Here is a 25,893-nt window from a genome sequence, read left to right as displayed (position 1 = left end):
AAGAGTGTTCAACACATTTACAGCAACTACACGCTGTTCTGACGTTCGAGCCTGCAATCCCGGGACAAGCCCCAAGGAACAGGGTGCAGACCAGCTGGGCATTATCAGACCCCCGTGGCGTGACCTGCATGCTGGTCACACACAGCAGGGTCACAGATCCATCTGCTACAGATTACGGGTGGGGCCAGGGGGATAAGAAACTGGTCCCCCTCCACAGAGAGTCTGAGGAGAACTGGGATCCATAATATCCAGGCTCCTTCTCTGCCAACACGCCCCCGGCCTCCCCCATCCCCTTCCCTATCTTCGCTCCAGTGACTCCTCAGCTTAGCAGCACAGTGTGGGGTTACCATGGCAACTGCATCCTCTACAGACTGATGCCAGCCAATGCAGCTGGGCCCTTAGCATTGCCTGGCAAGCTTTTTTATTCTTTAAACTTCCAACTGATAACAGCTGAGTGACCAAGACACAGGAGTTAGATTCTAAAGGGAACAGAGAAGTGAAATCTCATATAATTAAGATTACTCTTGATGGCTGCTCCTGGAGTTGAGCCCCAGGAGGAAATGGCTTGCATTTAATGCCGAGTTTACATTAGAAGCAGAGTGCAGTCAGACATCTACTTGGTGAGAAGCAGGGGAAACTGAGGCCAGCTAAGGAAATGGTAACTGCCCGGCTCCTCAGACTCACTCGAAAACATACGTCCACTGAAGGGCGTGGCAAGCAGTGCCACTGGATCAGGAATCACCACTCTCTCTCTCTTCCCACATCACCAAACACAAAGAAAAGAATTCAGACAGGTGGGAAAATGCATATTTTAACTTCACAGTACATTTCTGATGAACTGTTTGAAATCTTTTTTCCATCTTCAAGATCCCAATTTGCCTTCCATTCTCCTCCTCACAGGAGATGATCTCTCCAAGGCTGTGTGACCTTAGGCAAGTCACTTGACCTCTCTGAGACTCAATTCTTCATTCCATTAATTGTCCTCATTTAATGTTGTGAGACCAAAACAAGAGAACAAAAGCAAAACACTTGGAAAATAAAAAGTGTCTGATAAATAAGACTTATTACTGTTAATCTCTGAAATTGAGGCTGAGAAGCCTCTTCACTCATACCCTCCACCTTCCAAATTCCCCACGTTTTCACTAAATCACTTTCCTTCTCACTGGTTTCAGAGGAAATCCAGAGAACTCACTCCCACTTCCTCCCATCTCCTCTGCAATTTATATTAAGTTTAGAGTAAGTTATAAATCCATGAAGGTGGAGACAAGGGTCTTCTGGTATACCACAGCACTAGGACCTAGCAATGGAGCTTGGCATTATTATACATAAGTGCTCAACAAAGGTTTGCTGCATGGAAAGAAGGAAAGAAGGAAAGCAGGAAGGAAGGGAAGAAGAAAATTACCAGAATGAACACCAGACATGTAAACACGTATTTCTTATCGAATATTATCAAAACCAGTGCCTAACCAAACAAACCGTCAGTCACCCCTACCCCACCCACCCCGAAGTAACCACTACCCTGACTGCAAGAAATGAAGTGTGCACTGTTCACATTACTGCCTGGGAAGGAGACGGGTATGTCACAGGCATCCTTGAATTTCAGTCCTATCTCTGCCAGGTGCAACATGACACAGGGCTTAAACCCACTCTGGGGCTTCCCTGGTGGTGCAGTGGTTAAGAATCCACCTGCCAATGCAGGGGACACGGGTTCAAGCCCTGGTCTGGGAAGATCCCACATGCCACAGAGCAACTAAGCCCGTGCACCACAACTACTGATCCTGCGCTCTAGAGCCCGCGGGCCACAACTACTGAGCCCGAGTGCCACAACTATTGAAGCCCACGCACCTAGAGCCCTTGCCCCACAACAAGAGAAGCCACCGCAATGAGCCCATGCACGGCAACAAAAGAGTAGCCCCCGCTCGCCGCAACTAGAGGAAGCCCGTGCGCAGCAACGAAGACCCAATGCAGCCAAAACTTAATTAATTAATTAATTAATAAAAAAAAAAAAAAACCCAGTCTGTTCTGATTTCCCTTAACACCTCTCTCTGCTCCACCTGAAGAGATGGGCATTTGACACAGAATGTCCCCCTCCCAAAGTGCATGCTTTATCACGTGACGTCTCTGTTTCCCATCACACTGTCTCTTTACACAGGGCCACAAACACAACCTGGCACAAGTGTCCGGAGCTGGGGTTTGAGCTGAGGTAAGATCCCTTCGCTAGCTAGTTGTCCTAACTTTACTCCTTAAACCAAGATGAATCCCAGATGGAGCAAACATTTTAATATAAAACCATATAAACACTCCAAGCAAACACTGGTGTACTATTAAAATGTTAGAGCAGGGAAGATTTTTCTCAGCATGTCACAAAAACCAGAAACCATAAGAAAAAAAACATCAATAGGTCTGCCTATATAAAAATTTTAAACTTTTGTGCCAAAATACGAATGAGATCAACTGGGAAATAGTAATTGCAATTAAGGTAACAAACAGAAGGACAACAAATATCCTTATTGTCCTTATAAAGAGTTCTTAGAAACCATTTTTTCAAATGAATCCCGCAAGAGAAAAATGGGCACAGGGCATAAACTGGCAGTTCGTACATATATTTTGAGAAATGCAAACAAACCATAAGTATGAAGAAAGTTGTTAAACTTTACAAATTATTTTTAAAAGGGAAATCAATATGTTAGATATTTATTCAATGTCTATAGGTGGGCAAAAATTTTAAAGTCAAACAGAACATGGTGCTCGTTAAGGTACATTTGTAAGATTATCAGAAGAGGGAAGTTTGCCCTGCGAATCAAAATGTACAATGTATACACCCTTTCACTTAGTAATCCCATTTCTATGAAAATGGTGATGACATCAACATTGAGAAATTCTATCTGGAAAAACCAACCAAACAAAGCATATCACAGACAAAAACAAAAGACAAACAATAAACTGTGAGAAAATGTTTGTGACTGATGAGAGATGACAATTCGATACCCTTTCTTCTACAAAGCATTCTTACAAGTCAATAAAAAAAAGAACCTAGAAGGAAAGTAGATAGACCAAAATATTAAGAAAGGTCTTACATGTGAAAAGATGTTCAACCATACTCACAAAGAAATAAAAATTAAAACAATAACAAAATATCATTTATCACCTAACAGACTAGAGACAAATAAAAATAGTAACTTTTAACTCCTGCATATTAAATACACCACAAAATTTTTTTAAAGCCACATGACATATTTATGGAATCTAAAAAATAAAACTACCTAGTGAATATAACAAAAAAGAGACAGACTCACAGGTATAGAGAACCAGTGGTTACCAGTGGGGAGAAGGGAGAGGGAAGGGGGAGGGGCAAGACAGGGGTAGAGGATTAAGAGGTACAAACTACCATGTATAAAATAAATAAGCAACAAGGATATATTGTACAACGAGGAATATAGCCAATATTTTATAATTACTGTAAATGAAATATAACCTTTAAAAACTGTGACTCACTACAATGTACACCTGAAACTTATATAATACTGTACATCAACTTACCTCAACTGAAAAAAGAAGAAATTTTGAAAAAGCAAAAAAAAAACAGATAATAAATTGGATGGGGGAAAAAGGATATGAGGTTTAGGCATCAGAAATGAGAAACTCTTACAAATGATTAAGAAAAAGATAAGAACCGTAACAAAAAAATGACTAAAGGACACACAAGTAACTGACAAAGGAAGAAACAAAACAGACACATGCAAAGATGGCCAACCTTCCCGATAACCTAGGAAATGCAAATGGAAACAAATTCTTTTTCAGTCAAATCATTAAAGATTAAAAAGAATAACTAATTACTTGTTAGCAAATGACTTCAAAGTGGAGAAAAGCTGGTGAGGAAGAGTAACAAGTTCAGAGAGACTTGGGTGGACAAGTGGCCAGGAAGAGGCAGAGGTGAAAGGGCTGCTGCCGGCCCTGGGTGGCCACGGCCATGGCCTTGGTGTGGCCAGGCAGCGGGCAGTGCAGAATATTAAGGACCAATTTCTTACATCTTTAGGCACCAGGGGAATTGAGAGACAATCTAGATTGTGCTCCAAATACAGGCTGCAAGTGGAAAAACAACATGGTAAACAACGAAAAGGGAGAGAGTTCATCTCTGTCCACTGGCTTTAAGTGAGTCTGTGGATGGCAACCTGTGTGGAGTCTGTGCTGGTCATTCCCCCTCCTTGTCATAGAGCATCCTGACTGAGCATCTGTTGTACTAAAGAACCACAAAACAGCATCAAGCAGAGGAAAAGGGGTTGGTAGGAGAGAGAGGGGGGAAAAAATGAATTCATCCCATGGTAAAGACAGAAAGCTGCCAGTAGTGGAATTACGTTATTAATAGCAATATATTATTATATAACATATATAATACGATAATAACAGCTGCACACTGAGTTCTGCTCCTGAGGCAAAGTGCCTGGGTTCAAGCCTCAACTTTGCCTTTCATGTGCTGTGTGACCTTGGGCAAGTTACTTAACCTCACTGAGCCTCGGTTTCCTCATCTGCAGAATGGGGACAATACTAGCACCTGCCCGCATGGTACTGTGGGGAGGATTAAGTGAACCGCGTAAACACACAGGGAAGGGCCCGGCCCAGTGCCTGACAGACTGGCGGCCCCACTGCTATCACCCCAGCTGCTGCAGGCTGTGCTCAAACCCTGGAGCCCCTTCTGCTCAGCTTCATACCAGTGTTCAAATCTTTTCCTCCTGCACCTCAACAGGTCATCTTGCAAACTCTGTTTTGGAGTCCAGAGGTCCAGAGAATTTCCGTGTCATCTTGGAGTTTTAAACACTGAGGCTCCATCAGGCCCGTGGCCCTGGCGTGCACACCAGGGCAGGACCGGCTGGGCAGCCCTCACAGACACAACTTCCAGCCCGAACACCCAGGCTGACCCAATTTCTGGTACAGATTAGGACGTCAATCTCAAGTGGCAATTAAGGGCCATTCCCAGAGCGGACACTGTGGCCGAGTCCACAGGCCAGGGCGGCTTCTCCAGACGTCTCCGATCGTCCGAGGGGCAATCAGATGGCCGTTTAATTCCCCTGCGGTGCAGGAGCAAGTGGGAAACACCATTTGACCGACAGCTCATTTTCCCAACTGACAGATGATTATTCTCATTACACAAAAGGATTTTCTTTCCTTTTCAAATTGTTAACACATTCCTCCGCAAGAGCACCGTACCTGATGCGGTGACTGTGCCCGCCCAGAGCGCGTTCTCTACGCTCAGGCTCTCGCTGATCGGGGCATCGCTGTCCTCCTGCAAAAGAACAAGTGGACACATGCTGACCCACCAAGGTCTGGGCAGGACCCGCTGGCTGTCTCCAGCCTGCTCTTCACAAGAAGGGAGGAGACGATGACCGCCCTTTGGAAGCCAACAGCCCAGCTGGGAGAGGCGGGGCCAAACTCATGAACTCTTACCCTTGGCGTTCCCGCCCCGGTGAAAAACAATGGTTCACGACTTAAGAAATGCAGGCTTCTAGCACCAAAGAAACATTTTACAAGGTAAGAGCTAAAATGTAGAGGCAAATCGAACAGAAACAGCCCTTTGCCGGTCAGCCTTCAGGCTTCCAGAACGAGAGCAGGAACAATTCAATTTGGGTTCTATAAACCTAGTACCCCACAGGCCTAACATAATTCAAATCCAAATTCAATTTCTATTCTGAAAGGCTGGGACGTGACTTAAAAATTATAACCCTGGCAGACAGGACTTGGAGGAATTAAAGAGGACAGGGGCTCACGTGAAAGAGACAGGAAGAGTGACTGCTTTCAGACACCAGAGTTAACGTTCATTACAATAACACTGGCTCCAAGCTGTCAGGTGACTCAAGCTGTTCAGAGGCTTGCAGAAAATCCCAGTGGCGTTGATTTTACTGAGAAGCAATATGTCAGCTTTCAAGGTGGGGCCTTCTGAAGGGAACGTCACCCCACCTGGCACAAAGCAACTCCCTGACAAACACCTGTCAGCACTGTGCAGCAGGTCCTCACCCCAGACGTGCGCCCCGCCAGGCCGGATTCCACGTCACACGAGGCTTACTTACTCTAGTGAAAGTCCCCACAAAGTTGTGAATGTCGATGTTTGGCTCCTCTGCATACACGTACGATCGAATCTGAAGAAGGTCCTGTTCAACGGGGGTGACAGTTTGGAGGTAAAACGAAGTCACTGTATGATTATAAAGGGATTTCAGGAAGCATCCACTATTTTTCCAAAGCAAGTGTATTTTCCAAACAGCTCTCATAACCACAGGGCAGGTGGAAAACAAGACGGAAACCTTCCGGCAAGTAAGTTTAGGAGTCACTACCTGCAATGTCCCAAGACACACTGAGACCCTAAAGGGAAGATTCTGTGCTTCTCTGTTTACCCAGCATTTCCAAAACTAAGTGACAGTGCAGATCCCCCTCTGCGACACTCTGGTTTACAAGAGTTGTTCATACCAATCAAAACACTCATTAGGGAGGGTAGGAGGGAGACGCAAGAGGGAGGGGATATGGGGATACATGTATAGCTGACTCACTTTGTTATATAGCAGAAACTAACACATTGTTGTAAAACAATTATACTCCCATAAAGATGTTAAAAAAAATTTTTTTTAATAAAAAAATAAAAGGAAAGAAATTCTGACACTTGCTCCAGCATGGATGAATTGTGAAGATACCATGCTAAGTGAAATAAGCCAGTCACAAAAAGACAAATACCATAGGAGTCCACTTATCTGAGGCACCTACAGTAGTCATACTCATAGAGAAAGAAGTAGAAGGGTGGTTGCCAGGGGCTGGGGGAAGGGGGGGAACCGGAAGCAGTATTTAGCGGGTCCAGAGCTGCAGGTTTCCATGATGGGGGTCTGGAGATGGATGGTGGTGATGGCTGCACAGCAGTGTGAATGTCCTTAACACCACTGAAGTGTCCGCTCAAAAATGGTAGGATGGTCAATTTTATGTATATTCTGCCACAATAAAAAAGACGGGCGTGGGGGGAACCAAATCAAGTGGTCAGGCAAATTCAGGCCACAATGCCCCTTAGCAACAAGGGCCTGGAGTGGAGTAGAGGCTACTGGCCACGCCCTCAGCAGGCCCTGAGCTCCCTGCAAACCATCCAGGAGGCCCGTATGCAGACGTGTGGGTAATGCGGCATCTATGTGCTGATAAACAAAAAAGGCCCACAGACAGAAAGTGAAGGGAAAAACGTTTCAGAATCATAATCACAGCACAATCTCATTTATGAGAAACCACACCCCACCAGCAAGTGTGCAGTTGTGTATTTGTAAGAAACTGCACGAAAAAGGACCTGGAAAAACCACTACTGACTTCACGAGAGCCCCTGGGAGAGGGAGGTAAGATCTGGGGAGGAGGCTGTGAGCAACACTTTTCACCTGTTCCTACAATTCGAGTTTCTTTTTAAATAGAATATACTCGCGTATTCCTCGGGTAAATCTTTCCATACAATTCTCTTCATCTATGACTTTGTCAAAACGCTGTTAGCCAACGAGGCCCCTTCAGCCCACTAAGGCTGAAGGTACAGACAGTGGTACCTTATCTCTCTCTGGATGCCAACCCAGGCCTGGAGAAGACGAATGTTTATGAAACTGGGTGAAGTTTCCAAAGTGCACATCGAGAAAGGAACTCAGAGCCGTGGAACCGGCGGGCACCTTCACGATTCTAGACTCTTCTGGACTGTCTCCTGAACAGAGTCCCTCAAGTCATGGGAGTGACCCTCGCTGGTTAGCCCCATCTCAAGGATTCCCCAGGGCTCCTGGCCACAGCTGAAAACTCACTAGAATTCCTGGTCGAAACAAATAATAATAAGGATGGTGCTATTTCCCGTCTTATTGGCCATGAAGAATCATCAGTACCGCGGGCACGTTTACTGTGACGTTCACTCCACTGAGACACAGAACTGTCTCCTGCCCTCTCCCTTCCTCACAGGACGCAGTAAGGACTGGCATTAATCAATGTGGCCACAAGCCCAGGAAAAGCTTCTGCGCTCTGCTTAATCCTTTCAGACCACCCACAGGGCATGTCAGTCTCTGGGCATTTAAATTACATTTTGTGATTTTGTAACCTACTCCCCAGGCCTCATCCAGCCCAGCTGGCTTGCATTCAAACTCCTTCTTTGACTACCTCCCTACCTCACTCTACAGTTTAAGGCATGAGTGACAGGGAGCTGGTGGGGAAGTGTGAGGCCCCGGGCAGCTCGGAGGCCTGTTGGTTCCAACTACTGGGGCCGCCCCCCTCAGACAGGGCCTGCATGCTGTTCCATGCACCGTTCGACATACTGTTCCATGCACTGGGCGCACAGCAGCGAACACACCGACAGAAACCTGCTCTCGAAGACTCTGCCTTGAAGTGAGTGGAGTGGGAATGCAAGGAGAGGGTGGTCAGGAAACACCTCTCCAATAAGGGGACTTGTACACAAAAACCAAGAGTGAGTCTGATTGTTCCTCGTGGAGAAGCTGCAAGGGCAAATGTCGGGGGGCAGAAGCATGCCTGATGGAGAGGCCTGTATGGCTGGAGCTGGCGGGCAGAGGGGAGAGAGCAAGAGGCTGAGGTCAGGCCCTTAGCAGAGAGACGAGGACCGCAGGATCGAGTCTCAGGAGGCTGAGATGCCTTTGGAGATTCTGAGCAGAGAATAACGTGCTCTGCGTTGGGTTTTACTTTTATGCCAGATATCTGGTCAAGGTTTCTTAGAGCTGGAGCTTCCCTCAAAAGAGTACCATCCCAACAGGCCAGGTCTGTGTTCACAAGGCCACACGGCCTGGAGCCAGCAAGCACTCGGGGCTCTCGAGAACCCCACACCCCCCAGGACCCCCACCTCACACCTGACGGCCCGTGTCTGGCCCCTGAGGGGCCCGAGTTTGAGAGCCCTGAGGTGACACAGTCGCCAGTGGGGCTTCTGCAGGGACAGTTACTCACAGCAGCGGTGGGCAGTCTCTGAGTGCAGGCCACAGGAAGCCGAAGTTTCCAGTCCGTCTCCCCGTCCAGCTGGTCCGTCCGCAGGAAGCAAGAGCCTGTGGAGGGAAGTGAGGCACCGTCCGTTCACCTGCAATTCAAGAATCCTTCCCGTGGCAGCTCCGAGGAGCTCCGGCTCTCGTACTTGTAAAAACAGCCAATCAATGGCCAACGACCAAGAGGGAAAAATAAATACCCAATTTCCCATCTCCTCCATAAGCTCTGGGGTCAGAAAGATCTGGGTTCAAATACCTCGCTCCACCACTCACAGTGGGAGCCTGGGCTAGTTTCTGGACCTTGCTAAGCCTCGGCGTGTCCTGTCTGTAAAATGGGGAGAAACACAGATCTCACAAGCCTGCTGTAAAGGATTCAGAGGGCTGATCATACCTCCAGCACGGCGGCTGGCACGGGGTAACCAGCATTCGAGTCCATTCAGGGCAGGGGTTTATGAGCGCCTTCTCAGGAACCAGACCTCCTGGGTTCAGGTTCAGCCTCCACGACTCCCTAGCTGTGCCCTGAGGGAGTTACTTCTCCCCTCTGAGCCTCAGTTTCCTCCAGTGCACAAATGAGGATATTATAGCGCCAACCTCATGCTGAGAGGCCTAAAGAGCTGATCCATGCAAACTGCTCAGAACAGGGAAAGGACCCCAAGGACCACGTTAACTGTCTGCCGTGACTATCGACCTGCAAATTTGGTGGATACACATTTCAATCTGACCTGTACAAGTCTGAGTAATCAGTCAGCTCTGTATTTCATCAGACAGAGAATGTACTGAACTCCCTGACACCGCACTTAAGACCTCTGAGGACTTTCAGGAGATCCCTTTTAATTTTTTTTTTTTTTTTTTTTTTTGGAACAAAGGGAGAGCACATCTGGCACCCCCAATCCATAACACTCCGGTTTCACTGACGAGGACACAAGTACCAATTTGAGGACAAAGCTGCAGTGTTTAGAAGAACACTGTTTTAGGGCCTTCCCTGACAGTCCAGTGGTTAAGACTCCATGCTTTCACTGCCAAGGGCCCGGGTTCAATCCCTGGTTGGAGAACTAAGATCCCACAAGCCGTGCAGCACAGCCAAAAATAAATTAATTAATTAAATAAGTAAATAAATAAAAGAAGACTGTTTTAGTGGAGTGCTTTCCACCCCCTCTCTGGATGATTTAACATATTATTAGTATATCATGTCATCCGCACTTTTATCCAGTTCATCATAAAAGAGGCTGCAGCAACCTCCAAGGGATACAAATACGGATTTTTCCAACGTTTGAAGATCTCTGATTATGCCTGATGGGCAAGAGAAAAACAGCCTTGTTTCCTCAAAACAGCTTAAATAACAACAAATAAAAAGAAAGAGATTTGAGTCAACCGACGGGGAGGGCAGGAGGCAGCGGGGGCGGCCACAGTGGGAAACGCAGCCGGGCCCCCCGGAGCCTGCCCTGCGGGTGCAGGACCTGCGGGTGCAGACGGCCGAGTGTCCTACGTCATTTTATATAAGGGACTTGAGCATCTGTGGATTTGGGTACCCACGGGGGTCTTGGAACCAATCCCCCTCGGACACCAAGAGACAACTGTAATCGCGAGGAGTGGGGTCTTGCAAGAGACTTGAGAGCTGCACTCAGGCAAATAGGCTGTAACGACAAATAAATCGATGGGCAGGGGTGATTATGGCCCCACCACTCGTGAGCCAAGGTGGGGAAAGGCCACCTACCCCTACCTCTCCCCCCAGCTTCTCTACCGCCCCATCTCATGACACTCTCCCAGTATTTTCTCAGAGGAGTTTCTGTTTGCTTCTGTTTGTTCGACACACTTCCCAGTCCTGCCAACTCCTGCGGTTGAGCTTAATGCAGCCCAGCGGGGAAAAGCACAGCCACCCTGTGTGACTTTCCCAGCTGGGATTCAGCACGGGTCCGACTATCTTTGCTATGATCAAAATCTGTTGACCTGCGCGCACCAAAAACCTTTTTTTTTTTTTTTAAAGACTGCTCTATGAAAAGAAACGTTCTTGATTTGCCTCCATGGCTCCAAAATGATCATCTACTTCTGTTACATTTTCAAATGATTATTTTGCCAAATTACCACTGAAAGGTTAATGGTTATTTTCAAAATTGATCCCAGATGTTTACCGTTTTTTTCTGATGTCCTCAGGAAGATCATGTCAGCAGGGACCCGCTGGTTCTGCGTTATGAACAGAGAGACTGTTACCGTGAATGCCCCTGTGTGAGGTTTCCATCCCCAAGCCCCCACCCCCTCGGTGGGGGGCGGAGGGGGGCAACCCAAACCCACAGCCTCTTTTAAGTGTCTGCCTTTGTCAAAGACAGATCTGGGGATTTATTTTGTTTTGAATCTGAAAACTCTCGCACGCTGCCCTTATGTTACTAATCTCCTATTGAAATCTCATCTCGGAAAGAGACCTTCTAGTTTTCTGGCGAATCCAACCATTACCTCCTGAAATTGCAGCCAGAGGACCCGGGAGCCCAAAGCCTGCCCCCCGAGCTGGCTTTCTTCCAGGCTGTCTGCTGAAACTACATACATACACTCGGCTCACGCTTTCTGCTTCTACCAATTTTCTGGCTTGATGTTTGGCTTCGAGTGGGATTTTAATAAGGAAGTCAAGTAGCAAGAAGCAACAAAAGCCGTTCTCGAAAAAAGAGGGAAGCCAACAGCAGGCCTCATGTAATTGTGAACAGGCAAGTATGTCATAACATGAAGTTTGTGTGGGTCTTCTGAGCTGCCACCCAGGAGAGCTTCACTTTACCCCAAATCAACTGTGAGTTCTTGGATTTAATCCTTTTAAAAGAGCACAGTTCACTTCCTACAGAAACAAGTTAAGATGCAATCCTTTTCTAATCAAATATGACTCCAAGACTCTCCAGGGCCACCCCCAAAATCCAACACCTCCCAAACACACACAGTAAGAAAAGGTATGAGTGCTGGAGTAACAAACGTATCGACAGCGCTATCTTTAAAAATGCACTTGGGGCCTTTTTACTGTTCTCATGTTTCACTTAACCCCCCACTCCCCATGAAATGACAGAAAAGCACAATGTTATTTAAGTCAAAAAATGTGAGCCATAATTGTTCAAGAGGTAAATGACGAACATTTTTATGTGCTTGTGCAGCCAGCAGACTTCTAGGAAAAACTTCATTATGATGAGGTTTAAAAGAAGACTCCAAAACAACAAGCACATCAAATAGGCCTTGGAATTGTGTTTGTAACTTGGATTTCTAGCTAAGAAGCACACAGAAACCATGAAAAAATTGTGTCTCTCTCTCTCTCTCTCTCATGCGAAAGAGATGTTTCTCCCCAGGCAAAGCTTCTGGGTAGAATCCCAGAAAGCAAACGTCCGGTGCGGCCACCAGATACACGAATCACACGTCGCGTCGGGATTCGTGAAGTGGGGGCAGTGACGTCCCGCGCCCGCGCGCCCGCGCAGCCATCAGGAGCCGTGAGACCCCACTCACCTTCTCCACGATGATAAGATCTCCAACTTGGATGCTGGAGCTCTTCACCTTCACTGTCCCTGCAAAGAAACAGGCCCAGATACATCACATCTGAATTCCTTCCAAGTCTGCGTACCTCGGCAGGGTGTCCGCTAGCCTGCAGACCCAGAAGCACGTGCCCCTGAGCCCGGCAGCGGCATCTCCTGTCTCTCCGAGAAAAGGTTCACCTACCACAGAGGCCGCCCCAAAAATGAATCCCCGTTTTGCGGAGCGCTGGAATGACTCACTCAAGTAAGATCTTCTGTCTTAACAGCACCTTAGAAGCTATTCTAAATCAGCACCATAAAAGATTCAGCCTCAAACACACACACACACACACACACACACACACACACACACAGAGAAATAGGGAAGAAAATTCAGAGTCAGATCCATGGACAGAAGGTCAACACTTAATTCTCAACACCATCAAAGAGAAAGAGGATAACCCAAAATGACTGACTCTTTTTAAATCTGCGATTGCTCTATAGTGCAGTTGATGATTATGATCAGATCACGTAACTGTGGCTGGATGTTTATCTGGATAAACAATAACCGCTAACATTAAACACTAACACTGTGCTAAGCGCTGTATAGACACTGACATCCTGATGGCTTCGCTTGCTCCTCTCAAAGGCCACCAGAAAAATATATTATCTCCAGTTTTCAGACAAAGAAAGTAGGCTCAGAGAGGCCCCATCTTCCCCTAGTCTCAACGTTAGAATGGGTCAGCACCAAGATTCAAACCCTCATCTGACTCCAGAGGATGGAATAAAAAAGAGGGTCTTCGGTTCAACTCAAAAAACGTTTACTCAAGTGCCACGTTCTAGGAATTCGAAGATCCAAGACAGTCCCCTTGTCCTAAAGAAAAAGCTCATAGTCTCACGCAGGCGTCGACAAACGTGTCCTGTAAAGGGCAAGAGGGTAGACAGTTTAGGTTTCGCAGCCAATGGACAATCTCAACTCTCCCAACAACTCTTCTGCCCAAAGGCAAGGAGCCTTTGTACATTTATATTTTAAAATGTAAAAAATGTTCCTGGCTGCCGAGCCAAGATGGTGGGCTGAATTTGGCCCACCGGCTGTGGTCTGCAAACCCATAAGCTGGTGAGAAAGACAGCAAGACAAATGCTGTTAGTGCAAATTAGTGTGTGAGAGGATGGGAGAAAGTCCAGCATGCAAAGGGAGCAGAAAAGGAGACCTGCCCCACTGAAGGAGGACCAAGAACAGTGCCTGGCACCCAGAAGGCTCCTGACTGCTCACTCCGCATTCAAGCCCCCCTTAACTGAATGCCTGCTGGAGGCCAGGTGTTCTAAGGGTGGGATGCACGGGACTCGCACTCCAGTGGCAGGAAGGCGGCAAGAGACAAATAATGAATGAATGGGCTGGGGTATGGGGAGGTATCAGCAAATGCTTTACAGGAGAGCTGAGGTCCGAATTAACCAGATGAAGGATACTGGTTTCCAGCATCAGGAAAAAGGAAGGCATGAGATGGGAGACAGTGATGCACATGCGTAGCACATGCATCTGCGTGGCCACAGGCTGGAACTCCTTTAGCAAGGCAGAAAGCATCACACAGAAGAGAAAGAGAGGAAGGGCTTGGGGGGCCAGGTGGCCCAGCGCCCCCTAAATAAGCCTGTGGAGGACATGGGTCTTTATTCTGGTGACGGATCAAATTCCCACACAAGGGAGTAACACCATAAAAATCTTCATATTTTTGGCGTCTCGTAAGAAGCCCATCTAACTTACAAATGTTCAGCCACGAGAGAAGAAAATACTAACGATTCTCAGTCCTCCTCGATAAAGTATATGCCCCAGAGCAAGGGTGACCTGGGAGTTCTGAACCTGCTGTCCCCCACCGTGGACTCACTCCTTCGACAAACACCCGACACTCACCCACCAGGAACTAGTGCACAACGCAAGTTATTTTATCATACACTTTTCACATCATTTAATGCCATGGGTCTTTTTAGTAATTCACCACTAAATGAGATGTTTCAAGGCATTCCAATGACTTCAACTGAAACAACTCTTTCTAAGAGGTTCCACAGGGTTTGATTTTTAACTAACGTTCGTACTTAATTAAATTTTGTCATGGTAACAGTGAGAAGACCTGACGCTAAAAGGGCAGCTCTTGAACACGAACGACTTCTAGAAAACACGTGGCAGATGGCTCTGAGGACGGCTAGACTCTCTCCGCCTAGGAAGGGAGCATCTGATAGGGCCCTGCTTTCATAAAGCACGAATTCAACCCAATGGCCTGAGCCTGCGCATCCTCGGGACCCGCTAGCCTCAAGCGTTTGCTGTGTCGATATATTGGCAGAGGGAACGGAGAACATCGGCGAGCCCTACGAGTCAGCTCGTTAGAAATGGCTGAATGAAGAGCGGGCTCCACGCGCAGAATTCTCTTCCGACCTGAACAATTCTTCTTGCCCAGTGAGGGGGCAACAGGAAAAATGCATACAGATACGCTGCTCTCTCTGGACGACTTATCAAAGGCTTCCTCAAGGGAAGATCGTGAATTCATCGTGCCCCCCCACCCCCTGAGCCAGTGAGCTTTTCCTTCACCTGAGCTCGCCCCAACTTTCCCGAACATACACTTACATACTGTCTTTGGTTTTATTACTGAAATTTATGCTGGTGGCCTGACCCAAACCATCCCTGAGCCTGTGTTCTGATCTTCAAGACCTACTCACAAGTTTGCTCTTAATATCTAACCCTAAGAAGAGCACTGTTATAACTCTTATTAAATAATAACTGCATATGGACATATGTGTGTGTTAGCGAGACAAAGGACAAACTCAGGAGGATTATACTAAAAGGGTTAAGGGTGATTCCTTCTAGGGACAGAGGAGATTTACCCCTTTCTTTGGCAAAAATACTTTCTAAACTCTTCACGACAATTTTCTTATAATAAACATGAGGTGCTCTTCCAATAAGAAAAAGATGTAATAAATTAAATTAGCTCAAACTTTCAAGTGACCAGGCCCAGATTTTTCCCTTCCACGGCAGGGTCCTGATTTACGATCGGTTAATTTGAACTCTGCCTCTGTGTCCATCTGTTCTACCTCAACAAAAACCCTTTAATCCGCTGTGCTCGCAGAGCAGTTTCTGACTAAACCCAGCAGGCCGATCCCTCCGACAAACCCTCCTACTGTAACTGGCTCCATCTCAGGAGGAGGGCAGTGGGGGCCACACCACCCTGAGGTCACTGGGGTTTCTCAGCCCCGGCTCCCTCATTAGCATTTTAGTATTTGGCGGGGATGAGCCTCAGCTTTGCAGGTTCCACACAGGGAGACCCTCAGATTCACTCGCTCTATCGAGCCAACACACAGTCCTGACCATACATTGGGACTTTTCGGGCCGCACTACCGTTTTTGGGGGATCAAAAATGTGTAGCTCAGGCCTGCACACAGAACACACATTTAGCATGTGTCTGTGTACCTGTGCGTTCTGAACGAGAAAAGACAAATTAAAACCATGAGAATGAAAGGAGGAAAAGCGGCAGGAAAGAAAGAGAAGGGGGAAGCAGAGACCAGTATTTCGATTCCAACATTTACTGGGGTTTTGGCTGCCGACGTCCAAATGAAACGCCCCTCTCTAAGAAGCCCACGAGTAGGTAGGGAAGGCCCCGCTGGGGCAGGAGAGAAAGAGGACCAGAGTCAGAAGAGCTGAGCACACAGTGGCTGGGATTAACTTGCAGAACAACAAGACTCTGAAAATTGTGGAAAGGGCCCAAAACACATAATTTCTAACCTCACGTGAACCACCGTTCTGAGTTTTCTACCAATATTCTTGCAAAAAAAAAGAACAAGAAACATTCGCACGGTGGCAGAGCTCCCGTCTTCCTAGCAAAAGAATACGATACATGAAAAATAACACACTGACAGTGATCATTACCTACCTCAAGCGAGAGGAACTCTCCCTACAGTCCATTATCTGGTTAGAAGAAAATTCTCTCCCAACACCCCACTGAGAAGTCCAAGCACCCCTAATTTTTCTGTGTGTGTGTGTGTGTGTCATCTACCCTAGAGATTCCTAAAACTTCTAGAAGCCGAGTCCAACCCATGGGCACGTGACCTGTGTATTCACATAGATCCCCTCACCCTTGGGTAAATGACCTACTGTTTTCATCTTCAAATTCTTCATAACTTTTAAACAATTTGCACTGAGTCCCGCAAATTACATAGCTGGTCCTGAACAGGAGTAATAACACCCATTCGCATCTTCTTTATAAAGTGCACAGGAAGATCCGGCCGTGTTCTAAGATCTGAAGCCACAGAACTCGCCCCCCAGACCTCTTTTTTCTTTTGGACCCTGTCACACCCAGTCTCCAACCTCTAGGCTCTGGGATTCTTACGTATCTTTGCAGAAACTCTACAGAAGTTGGGTAAGAGATTTTTCAAAGGTTAAGTGGCAGATTCTCTGCCGGACACATCCTAAATCATAAAATGCCTTCTATGAAATAAATGCATCCCGTTCAGCTTCTGCCACTTCACCCAGGTCACCTCTGAGCTAGAGTTTATAACGGGGAACAAACTTCCAATTGCTAGAGCTGTTTATTTCTGCAGAGATGGACCCCCGAGCCTTTCATAAGCAAACCCATTGAGCCCAAACCGTGCTTTTCATGGATGAGAGCTTCAGAATAAGGGCAGTTTGTCTATACTGCAGAGAGAAACCAGATGTTTCCCTTGAGTCGAAACAAGCAAATGACAATTCAGTCACACTGCAGAACAGCCCAAAAAAAAAAAAAAAAAAAAAAAAAAAAAAAAAAAAAAAAAAAAAAAAAAAAAAAAAAAAAAAAAGAAGTAAATTCCGGAGCACTAGTACGTGTGGGCCAATTCTTTGACCTCCGAACACCTCCAGCTATACTTCTATTTTTCATTGTGCCTGCAGGACATTGATTGCCTTTGCAGGTCTTTAGCAGCAAGCTCCATGCACTAACCCTGGTTAATGTATAACTCTTTAACTCGAACTCTAATCTGACTGTGACAGTGATGAGTTGTAAATTCTACAGCATGTGTACATTTCCTGGGCTTGACACGAAAACGCCTTTGCAGACCCCGCAGAGTTCATAGGTTTAAAGTTGAAATTTTCATATTCCGATCAGGTTATCTGCATTACCCAAAGCCTAAGAAAAGACTGTTATTTGAAAACAGGCAAAGGGTGGAAGAATATTATTATAAATTCCACGGGCCACTTCCTGGGGCTTTTGTTTAAATTAGCGGGAACTTTAAAAGAAAGGCTGAAGTTTAAATTTAACAAGCGTATACCCAACAGAGGCTTTTAAAATAAATACATAAATGGCCCTTCCCTGCTTCTGGTGTCCAATAATGATGAAATAGGCCAACACCCCTGGCAGGGGGGAAATACCTTTTGGGAAAGATAACAGTGCAATTTGCATGTGAGATTTTTTTTTTTCAGGGTTTTTTTTAAATTTTTTTAATTAAACAATAGATCAGTTCACCAGCGATTTGTAATAAAGTCGAATTGAGTAGTTTGAAAGAATAAAAGGAACCTTATGGGTCTGAAATAACAAACTTCACATCTGCCAGAGAATTATGGGAAAGTGTTTGGCAAGACCTATTTTAAGACTTGTAAAAGCTAATGCTCTGAATCTTAATGAGGAAAGCCTGGGAAGGGGAATGCTTTGCTTACTGAGCTGTATTTGAGATCCTCAGTAAAGACCTTTGCGGTACCTCTGCGGCAGTAATATCAAAAAGACCATCACTGAGCAGATGCAAACTATTATACATAGAATGGATAAGCAACAAGGTCCTGTTGTATAGCACAGGGAACTAGATTCAATACCCTGTGATAAACCACAGCGGAAAAGAACATGAAAAAGAATGTACATATATACACGCAACTGAATCACTTTGCTGCACACCAGAAACAAACACAACATTGTCGATCAACTATATACTTCAATAAAATATTTTTTTTAAAGATAATCACTGTAACCCTCTTCTTTTAAAAAAGTATACAGCAGTTTTAGTGTTATCCTAAGTCTGAACAGAATATGAAAACAAACGGTACTTGTGTTTAAGAATACAGCGTTTTCGTTGAGCTAATTATTAGCTAAACAACTCCCCATTAATGAACACATGTTCCCTGCCCTATCCTACCTTCTGATGAACTCCAGTGGAATACAACGCCCTAAAAGAAACACATGTGTGTCCTTAGACCTCAAATTTTAGTCACGTTAATTGCAATCCTAAATAATGGTGCAAAGTGGATTTTGAACTAAATTGAAAAAAAGATTATCCCTCTCGAATGCAAGCGAGATCCTTGGGAAAGGGTGAACAGAGCAGCACGGAGGAACTGGAGAGGAGGAAAGATATCCGCTCCGTTTTTTACACCACATATGTACTAAAAAGCTGAAAATAAGAGGGAGTCTCTCCATTTTGCACAGACCTTTGGCTTACGACTTACGGCTCACCATGTGCCCAGATGTCCCCAGCAGGAAAGAAGCATCAGCAGTTGTGTTAATTATGCTTCTGTTTGCACTTTCCTTCAGGGCTAATTATCCACTTGCTTCATTTAGCCCTTGATCACAAGTTAGTCTGAGAAAACATCCCTGGTATGAAGACCCCTGGAATTCATCTGGTAAAAATGCAAATCCAACTGCCCTTACTACCTGTGATAAGCAAGGCAGATTCCCCCTCCAGAATTCAAGTTTTGGTTTGGTAAGGACAAGGATAAAGAAAAATAATTCCTTGACCAATTGCTCTTTCCTGACCCAACCCAAATCTTTCAAGTAACGAAAGGAAGTCTCGCTGGGTCTGCTGCTACTTCAAGACCCTCCCTGCTTCGGCTCTGGTGTTTGCAGCGCCACTGAATGCTATTAATGTGGAAAGACAGCTCCACAATTAAAGTCAGAGAACGCATCCAAGTCCAATAAGAACCTCTCAAGTCTCTGATCAGCTCTAAATGTGGATTCCAAGTAGGAGGAGATGGGATGCTTATTTATCTAAAAGCATCATTCCTACTTGGCTTTCAACAGTTTGTTCATCTCAGAATGAGGGGGGCTGGATTGACTTCTTCGGACTCAGCAATGCGTGTTGTCCTACTGTACAGCAAAAGGAACTATATTCAATATCCTGTAATAAACCATAGTGGAAAAGAATATGAAAAAATGCATATATGTATAACTGAATCATTTTGCTATACACCAGAAACTAACACAACACTGTAAATCAACTACACTGCAATTAAAAAAAGAAGTGTTTTAAAATGGACTTAACATCTAGAAGCCCTTCTGTAGCATATGTATTAAGGCTGAACGCCAATGGCAATCACTGAGATATTCTATGGGAGAGTGTGAGCCTCAGCTCCAGGCACAGAGTGGAGCCTAGACTTATAGGCTAAGGTTTTACATTCAGACAAGCCAGGGTTCACATCAAGCTCTACCCCTTAGCCAGCTACGTCATCTCAGACACAATACTTAACCTCTATGAGCCTCAGTTCCCCATAGGTAAAAGCTACCTCCATAAGGCTGTTTAAAATAATTACAGACCAGACCTTGTCCAGCACCTGGCTGGCTTATAGTAGGTAAATCTTTCCTTTTTTCTCTCCTGCTTCCCAATCTGGACAGCGTTTTTCAAACAGTTCCAATGCCACCTTCTCCCTGTAGCATGCCTTGATTACAGATTCCTGGATCACAGAATAAACTTTCCCAGAGTCTCAGGTCTTCACTGGCCAATATGGTTTTTTCTTCCATTTTCCCAGGAAGGAGAGGCTCTGGAAACAAGGCGGAATTGGGAAGAACAAGACGGAGCCAGAACCTGGGGTTCTGTACCCCATGCTTCTAGCCACCCCAGCCTGTGACCTTTGGAGAACTCTCTACCAGGGACACTTCATGGGCATGGGATCCCCGTAAAGGCACAGGGCCCTGCACTCAGAAGGGGCCATTACTTGGTTTCACGCTCTGCTGCCGCCATCTTGAATAATTTTTGAACAGGGGCCCCAAGTGTTCATTTTGCATTCAGCACCACCAATCATAAAGCCAGTGCTGCTTTCTTCCAACCTCGAAGACTCAGGATGCAGGTCACCTCTTCCGGGAAGACATCATCAGCTCCTCTCTGATGGGCTCCCGTAACCTCCCATAACCTCTGGTTCATACCTCCATTAACTCACCCACCAATATTTAATGAACCCCTGCTACGATACCACCAGCACTGCCTTTCTTGGGCACAGACCAAATCCCAGCACAGCGCTAAATTTTTCTCATGCAAGAGTTATATTTACGGCAACTCTCTAAGGTAGGCACTATTATTATCCCCAATTTACTGACAGATTAAGGGATCTGTCCCCACAGCAGGGGGGGAGGCAGAAGCGGGACTCTTGAATCCAGGCAGGGCACAACCTCAGAACCACTACTCTCCTCAACCACCAGGCACTGTGCTCAGAACCAGGAACGTGGTGGTCACGAAAGGGGATATTCCTTTTAAGGACCACAACACTCATGCCACTAAAGTATAACTACTAGTTACATTCTGTAATCATCCCCTTTACATGCCTGGATACCTTGCTGGACTATTAATTTCCCGAAGTCCCAGCCCCTCAAGTTTATCTCTGTAATACAGAAACCTCTCACAGACTTTGGAAAGTGATGGAGTTTCAAATATCCTTGAAGAATGAATAACATGTCATTTCTACATGTAGGCTAATTTTATTATCAATATTAAAATACTTCAAATACTTATTAAACTATGACAATTACATTAAAAACTAATCCATTGATGTGTTGTTTTAGACACACCTTGAATGATATAAGATGATCTAAACCACTGGAAGCAGCAATTAAAAAAAAAAAAAAAAAGATCATCCATTTTTTTCTCCCGATGGTGAATTTCTTATTTCCAGAGTTTTTAATTCACTTGTTTAAAATCAATTTTTTCCCTCCAAGTTCGAAACTTTTTCAATTCGATTAACATAATGCCTCTACAACTTTGGTAACATCCCAGGATCTGTGCCACTGGCATTCTTAAAATGACATAAATTCCTGCATTGTTGTGAATCTAATTTTGAGACCTCGAGCAAACACGAAGTGACGGACAAGCTACAAAGTAACTGGCCTAAAACTGGCCTGTCCTTTTCAAAAATGTCAATGTCATAAAGAAATCCGGAGAACTCCGCCAAGTTAGAGGAGATCAGGGAGAAAGGACAACTAAATGCAAAAGGCAAACCTGTCCTGGCTCCTGGACAAGAAAAAAAAAATCTTACAAACAAATGGCGAATTCTGAGTAAGAAGTATAGATGAGATTAACAGTAATGTAATGATAAATTTCCTGATTTTGTAATTATACTGTGCTATGTAAGGAGAACATCCTACTAGGAATTAAACGTTGATGTATTTACAGGTTAAAAGGGAATAGTGTATGCAACTTAATTCTCGAAGGGCTTAGACAGTGTGAGGGGAAAGGATGAAAAAGGCAAAAGCTTAACAACCGATGAATCTGGGTGAAGGCAAATAGGAGTTTTCCACGTGATTTCTGCAACTATTTTGCTAGTTAGAAGTTATCACCCACCCACCCCAAATATTTAACTATATTAGTACAAGTACTGCTGTTATTAAACAGGAAATGATGCAGAAGGCAGATAAGTATAATGGCTTATAATCTCATGATCAAGGACTTGATATTTTGGTTTCCAAACTTTTTTGAACTCCAAAAATAGTGTTGAAAAGTACATTTTAAGATGCCATGTGATAAAAAGAGAAAACAGTCCTGCGTGGATATACATATACGTATCTGTTTCCCTTTGCTTTTGAACTTACTAAATGAAGATCTTGGTGAAAAGCCTCACTCAAGAAAATATTATTAAATAATTGAATGGTAAGGTAAAAAAAAAAAAAAAAAAAAAAAAAAAAGGCTTCTTTCTCTTCCTCTCTCTGAAATCCTCCAGTTCGGGCTTCATACTTTGGCCCTTCCCCCCACAGCGTATCAAATAACTAACCTCCCCTCCTTCACTTTCCAAGCTGACAGTTTTCTTCAGTGCCTTTTGGGGGCTTTCAAAACAAATTGCAGAGCCAGGGTCTGGGTTAATATTCAGAACTCTGCTAGGTCTTCCCCTACTGTTGGATTGGCATGACAATGGAAACCACGGGCCACAGAAGGAGACCCACAAAGGAAGACAAGTTTTTAATGCTACAGCCATCTGCCAGTTCTCCTCAGGATCTTTTCAAGAACTGAGGGAAGCTAAAGCAGGGGCTGAGAAGGGGGTCGGGTCTGCAGGGGAGGGCAGAAAAATCACTCACAGGAAAAGCAATTGCAATATGAAAAGAACCAAAGAAGGTCTGGAGCCCGGATGGCTGAATGAATGGGATCCCAGGGCCCCTCCTCCTGAGCTCTAAATAGACCCACCGCACCCTCTCGATGGGGCTTTTGTCGGTTGCCAAGCATTTTAAATGTTATAGTCAGAATATGTTATTAAGGGAGGATTTAATATACACAAACCACAAAAAAACATACTCCAGAGGGGTCTTCTGATTACCCACATGGAAAGCCCAAGCCACCTGCCTTTGCAAAGATTACGCTGGGTTTTCTTTCTTTAGGGAGCAAAACGTCCTAAATACAGTAGTTTAGCAATAATAAAGCATTTCTATACCAACTCTAAATCCCCCCCTTCTCCCAGAGACTTGCAACTTTTTAAGACCACCAACTATGAAAATCTATTTCAATGCATTGGAACAAGATACTTTCATGCCCTCACAGGATTATACTTTTTTTAAAAATTCTGGAGCCTTAAATAAATTTCTCCAACATTTTTCCGAGAAGGAAAATTCTACTCAAACCCCTGAAACCATGGGCAGACTGCTTCCTCAGAAGACTAACGCACTTAACATAAAGCAGTTCACAACCTGGCTGGCTGCAAGCTCCCTTGGGCATCTATCTTATCTCTTTCAGAATTCTCAATTTCCTGAAGGCAAACCACAGTTTTTATTCCCCTCAGCCGCTCCTAAAACATTATTAATCCCTGAATGGGATCAGTAATCTTCGAGGAACTTTAGGTAACATTCTCTCAAGTCTGAATACAACCTTACAGGAAATCTAGGTAGAATTTGTAGGTGGAAACAGAAGTCGACATTGGCTGGGTTGTTTTGTGGGTTCTCAACGGTGTGTTTGAGCAGGTTTTTAAAATTCCACCATTTCAAAAATTCAAATGAAAGGTTACCTAGTAATTTCTCTTTGGGTCAGATTTAGTCACTCTTCACTCTTCCGTCTTGAGGATTTATAAGATGCCTTCAAAGAAACCTTCACAGATGCAGCTTTTATGATATTAAGTCTGGTGCCTTCTTAAAATCTCACATTGCGAAGTTGTACCATTAGTTTTGTAATGTTGAAAGAGTATCTTTTAAAGCTGCACTGCCTTGGAAACGCGTGTGGGAGGATGCCAAGCGCACAGAATTAAATTCCAGGTTGATGACGCACAAGTCAGATGACAGGACTGGCTCTGAGAGGGCAGTGGCAGCCCAGGGATGCGGCTGGAGTAACCCCAGGTCCTGGGGCAGACGCTGGCCTCCCTGGTGCCGGCAACGAGTGACTGCCCTGCCACGGGGCACCCACACACCCGCCGGCCCCGGGCCTTGAACTCTGCTCCCTGACTGTCAGCGGCCCATGACTGAGTTGCAACCCTGTGGGCCACCCCCCACACACACCGGGGGCCCTGCTGCAGGAAGTGGTCCCGCTGGGGCCAGGAGGCTGACCTCTCGCTGTGAGCCGGCTGTAGACCTGCGAGTTGACCTCCTTGTCTCGCACGTAGCATCGGATCTCCTCTGCCGCCTCTCGGATGATGGTGACGGCCAGCACGAAGCCCTGCACAGAGACAGAGGGAGGGTAAGCCCTGGTGGAAGCCACCTTCCTCTCCTGGGGCCACGGACAGAAAAAGCCAGAGGCCACTTGAGGGCAGCAGGGCAGGACCTGCTAATTATTCTAAGGGCAGAAGCCCCAGCAAGCCCACTTCTCTGAATCTCATGCACCGGAAAAACTCTCACTGACACACACGTGTACAGGGCCGTCCGCAGTCACCACCACCACAGGGTTCCTAAGAGTGAAAAACACAGAAACCCCAGAACCGTCCGTCCACAGGTGAGGCCTGAGTGATGGTGACCTCTGACGTCTGCATCTCACTCGCCATGTGCCGGGTGCCATTCGAAGTGCTTCCCACCCCTTAGTGCAGTTCGTGGCTGAGATCACCACACGCACTCGTGAAGACACTGAGACACACAGAGGTTGAATAAACTTGCTCCTACGTGATAATGCAGGGAATCTAGTTCCAGAGTCTTAACTGCCACAACGTTCTGCCTCTGGAGAAACCTGGGTAGGTAGGTGGAACCAGTAAGATGGCCCACCAGGAACCAAAGTGAAATGCATCCCTGTTTGTACTGACCTGTCAGTAGGGAAATTAACTTTCCGGAACATAACAATGTAACACTGTTCAAATAAACACCAACTCCTATACTGCTAAAGATTTTCCACTGTCCTCAACTATTGGTTAGATTCCTCTGCAAGGTAGGGGGCTAAGATGGAATGGGGGCTTCAGTCTTTCCTGTAATGTTTTAAACTTCAATAAAGAAAACATATTAAAGTATTAATTGCATTAAGTACACACTCATAAAAAGAAAATTTTCAACTGCCCTACCTTCCCAAGTCAGATACCCCAACTCATAAAAACCTGGTACAGAGGTTATATTCACAGGTATGTGAGTCACCCATATCTAGAATCTATTTTCATCTAGATTTTTCCTCTTGTATCAATAAAGGCAAGAACCGTCATTCACTTTTTCTTAGAAAATACACTTGTCACCCCTCCTTTTAAAGTCTTTTTTTTTTAATGCAGAGAACACAATCGCCCCAAGGTTAGCAGTAGTGAATTCTTTGAGGCTTTCATCTTCATACTGTTTATCCCATGCAATATATTAAGTTAGATTCAAAGGACTTCAAATCTCTTATGTAAATTTAGCCGGAGATGTGCTGCTCTGTGAAACTCCTCCAAAGGCCCGCACACATCTTTACAATCAAAGGATTACTCCTGTTTCCACTCAGATGTAAAGTACACGCTGAAGCCAAAGCAAAAGTGGTACATTTCAGAAAAAAAAAAAACGCATAACCAGACCACATACAGAGGTGAGAGAAAACCCATTCTGGAAAAGCACGGCCGGTTTGCAGAATCCCCACCCCCTCCCCCAGGCTGCTGTATTGTTCTGGGCCATAACCCACGTTTTTTGTTGTTTGTTTTTTCAAATGTTCCAGTTTCTATTTCTCTCTGCGTGGGCCTGGCTAAATCCCATTGATGTTAATGGAAAGTGTGTGCTCATTACAAAGACAGGAGGCGCTAACCTCCCTGCTACAAATAAATACCCGCTCCTAAGTCACCATATCTATGACCCCCGAACACACACACACACACACACACACACACACACACACACACACACACACAC

At 45.4% G+C, this 25,893-nt stretch overlaps 1 protein-coding gene across 1 annotated transcript in view; it reads right to left on the bottom strand.

The window, feature by feature from the left end:
- The window catches only part of ATP9A (ATPase phospholipid transporting 9A), a 134,798-nt gene that overhangs the window by 72,871 nt on the left and 36,034 nt on the right, over positions 1-25,893 (bottom strand). The window contains exons 4-9 of the mRNA XM_007446366.1: positions 24,157-24,265; positions 12,432-12,490; positions 11,093-11,144; positions 8,932-9,026; positions 6,063-6,143; positions 5,206-5,281 (exon numbers count right to left, since the gene is read on the bottom strand). Coding sequence (XP_007446428.1) covers positions 5,206-5,281; positions 6,063-6,143; positions 8,932-9,026; positions 11,093-11,144; positions 12,432-12,490; positions 24,157-24,265 — 472 coding nt within the window. The remainder of the gene's footprint in view (positions 1-5,205; positions 5,282-6,062; positions 6,144-8,931; positions 9,027-11,092; positions 11,145-12,431; positions 12,491-24,156; positions 24,266-25,893) is intronic.

The sequence above is a fragment of the Lipotes vexillifer genome, unplaced genomic scaffold, assembly GCF_000442215.2.
Source record: "Lipotes vexillifer unplaced genomic scaffold, Lipotes_vexillifer_v1.1 scaffold251, whole genome shotgun sequence".
In the NCBI taxonomy this organism is placed as follows: Eukaryota; Metazoa; Chordata; class Mammalia; order Artiodactyla; family Lipotidae; genus Lipotes; species Lipotes vexillifer.
This window is presented reverse-complemented; position numbering and strand designations above follow the sequence as displayed.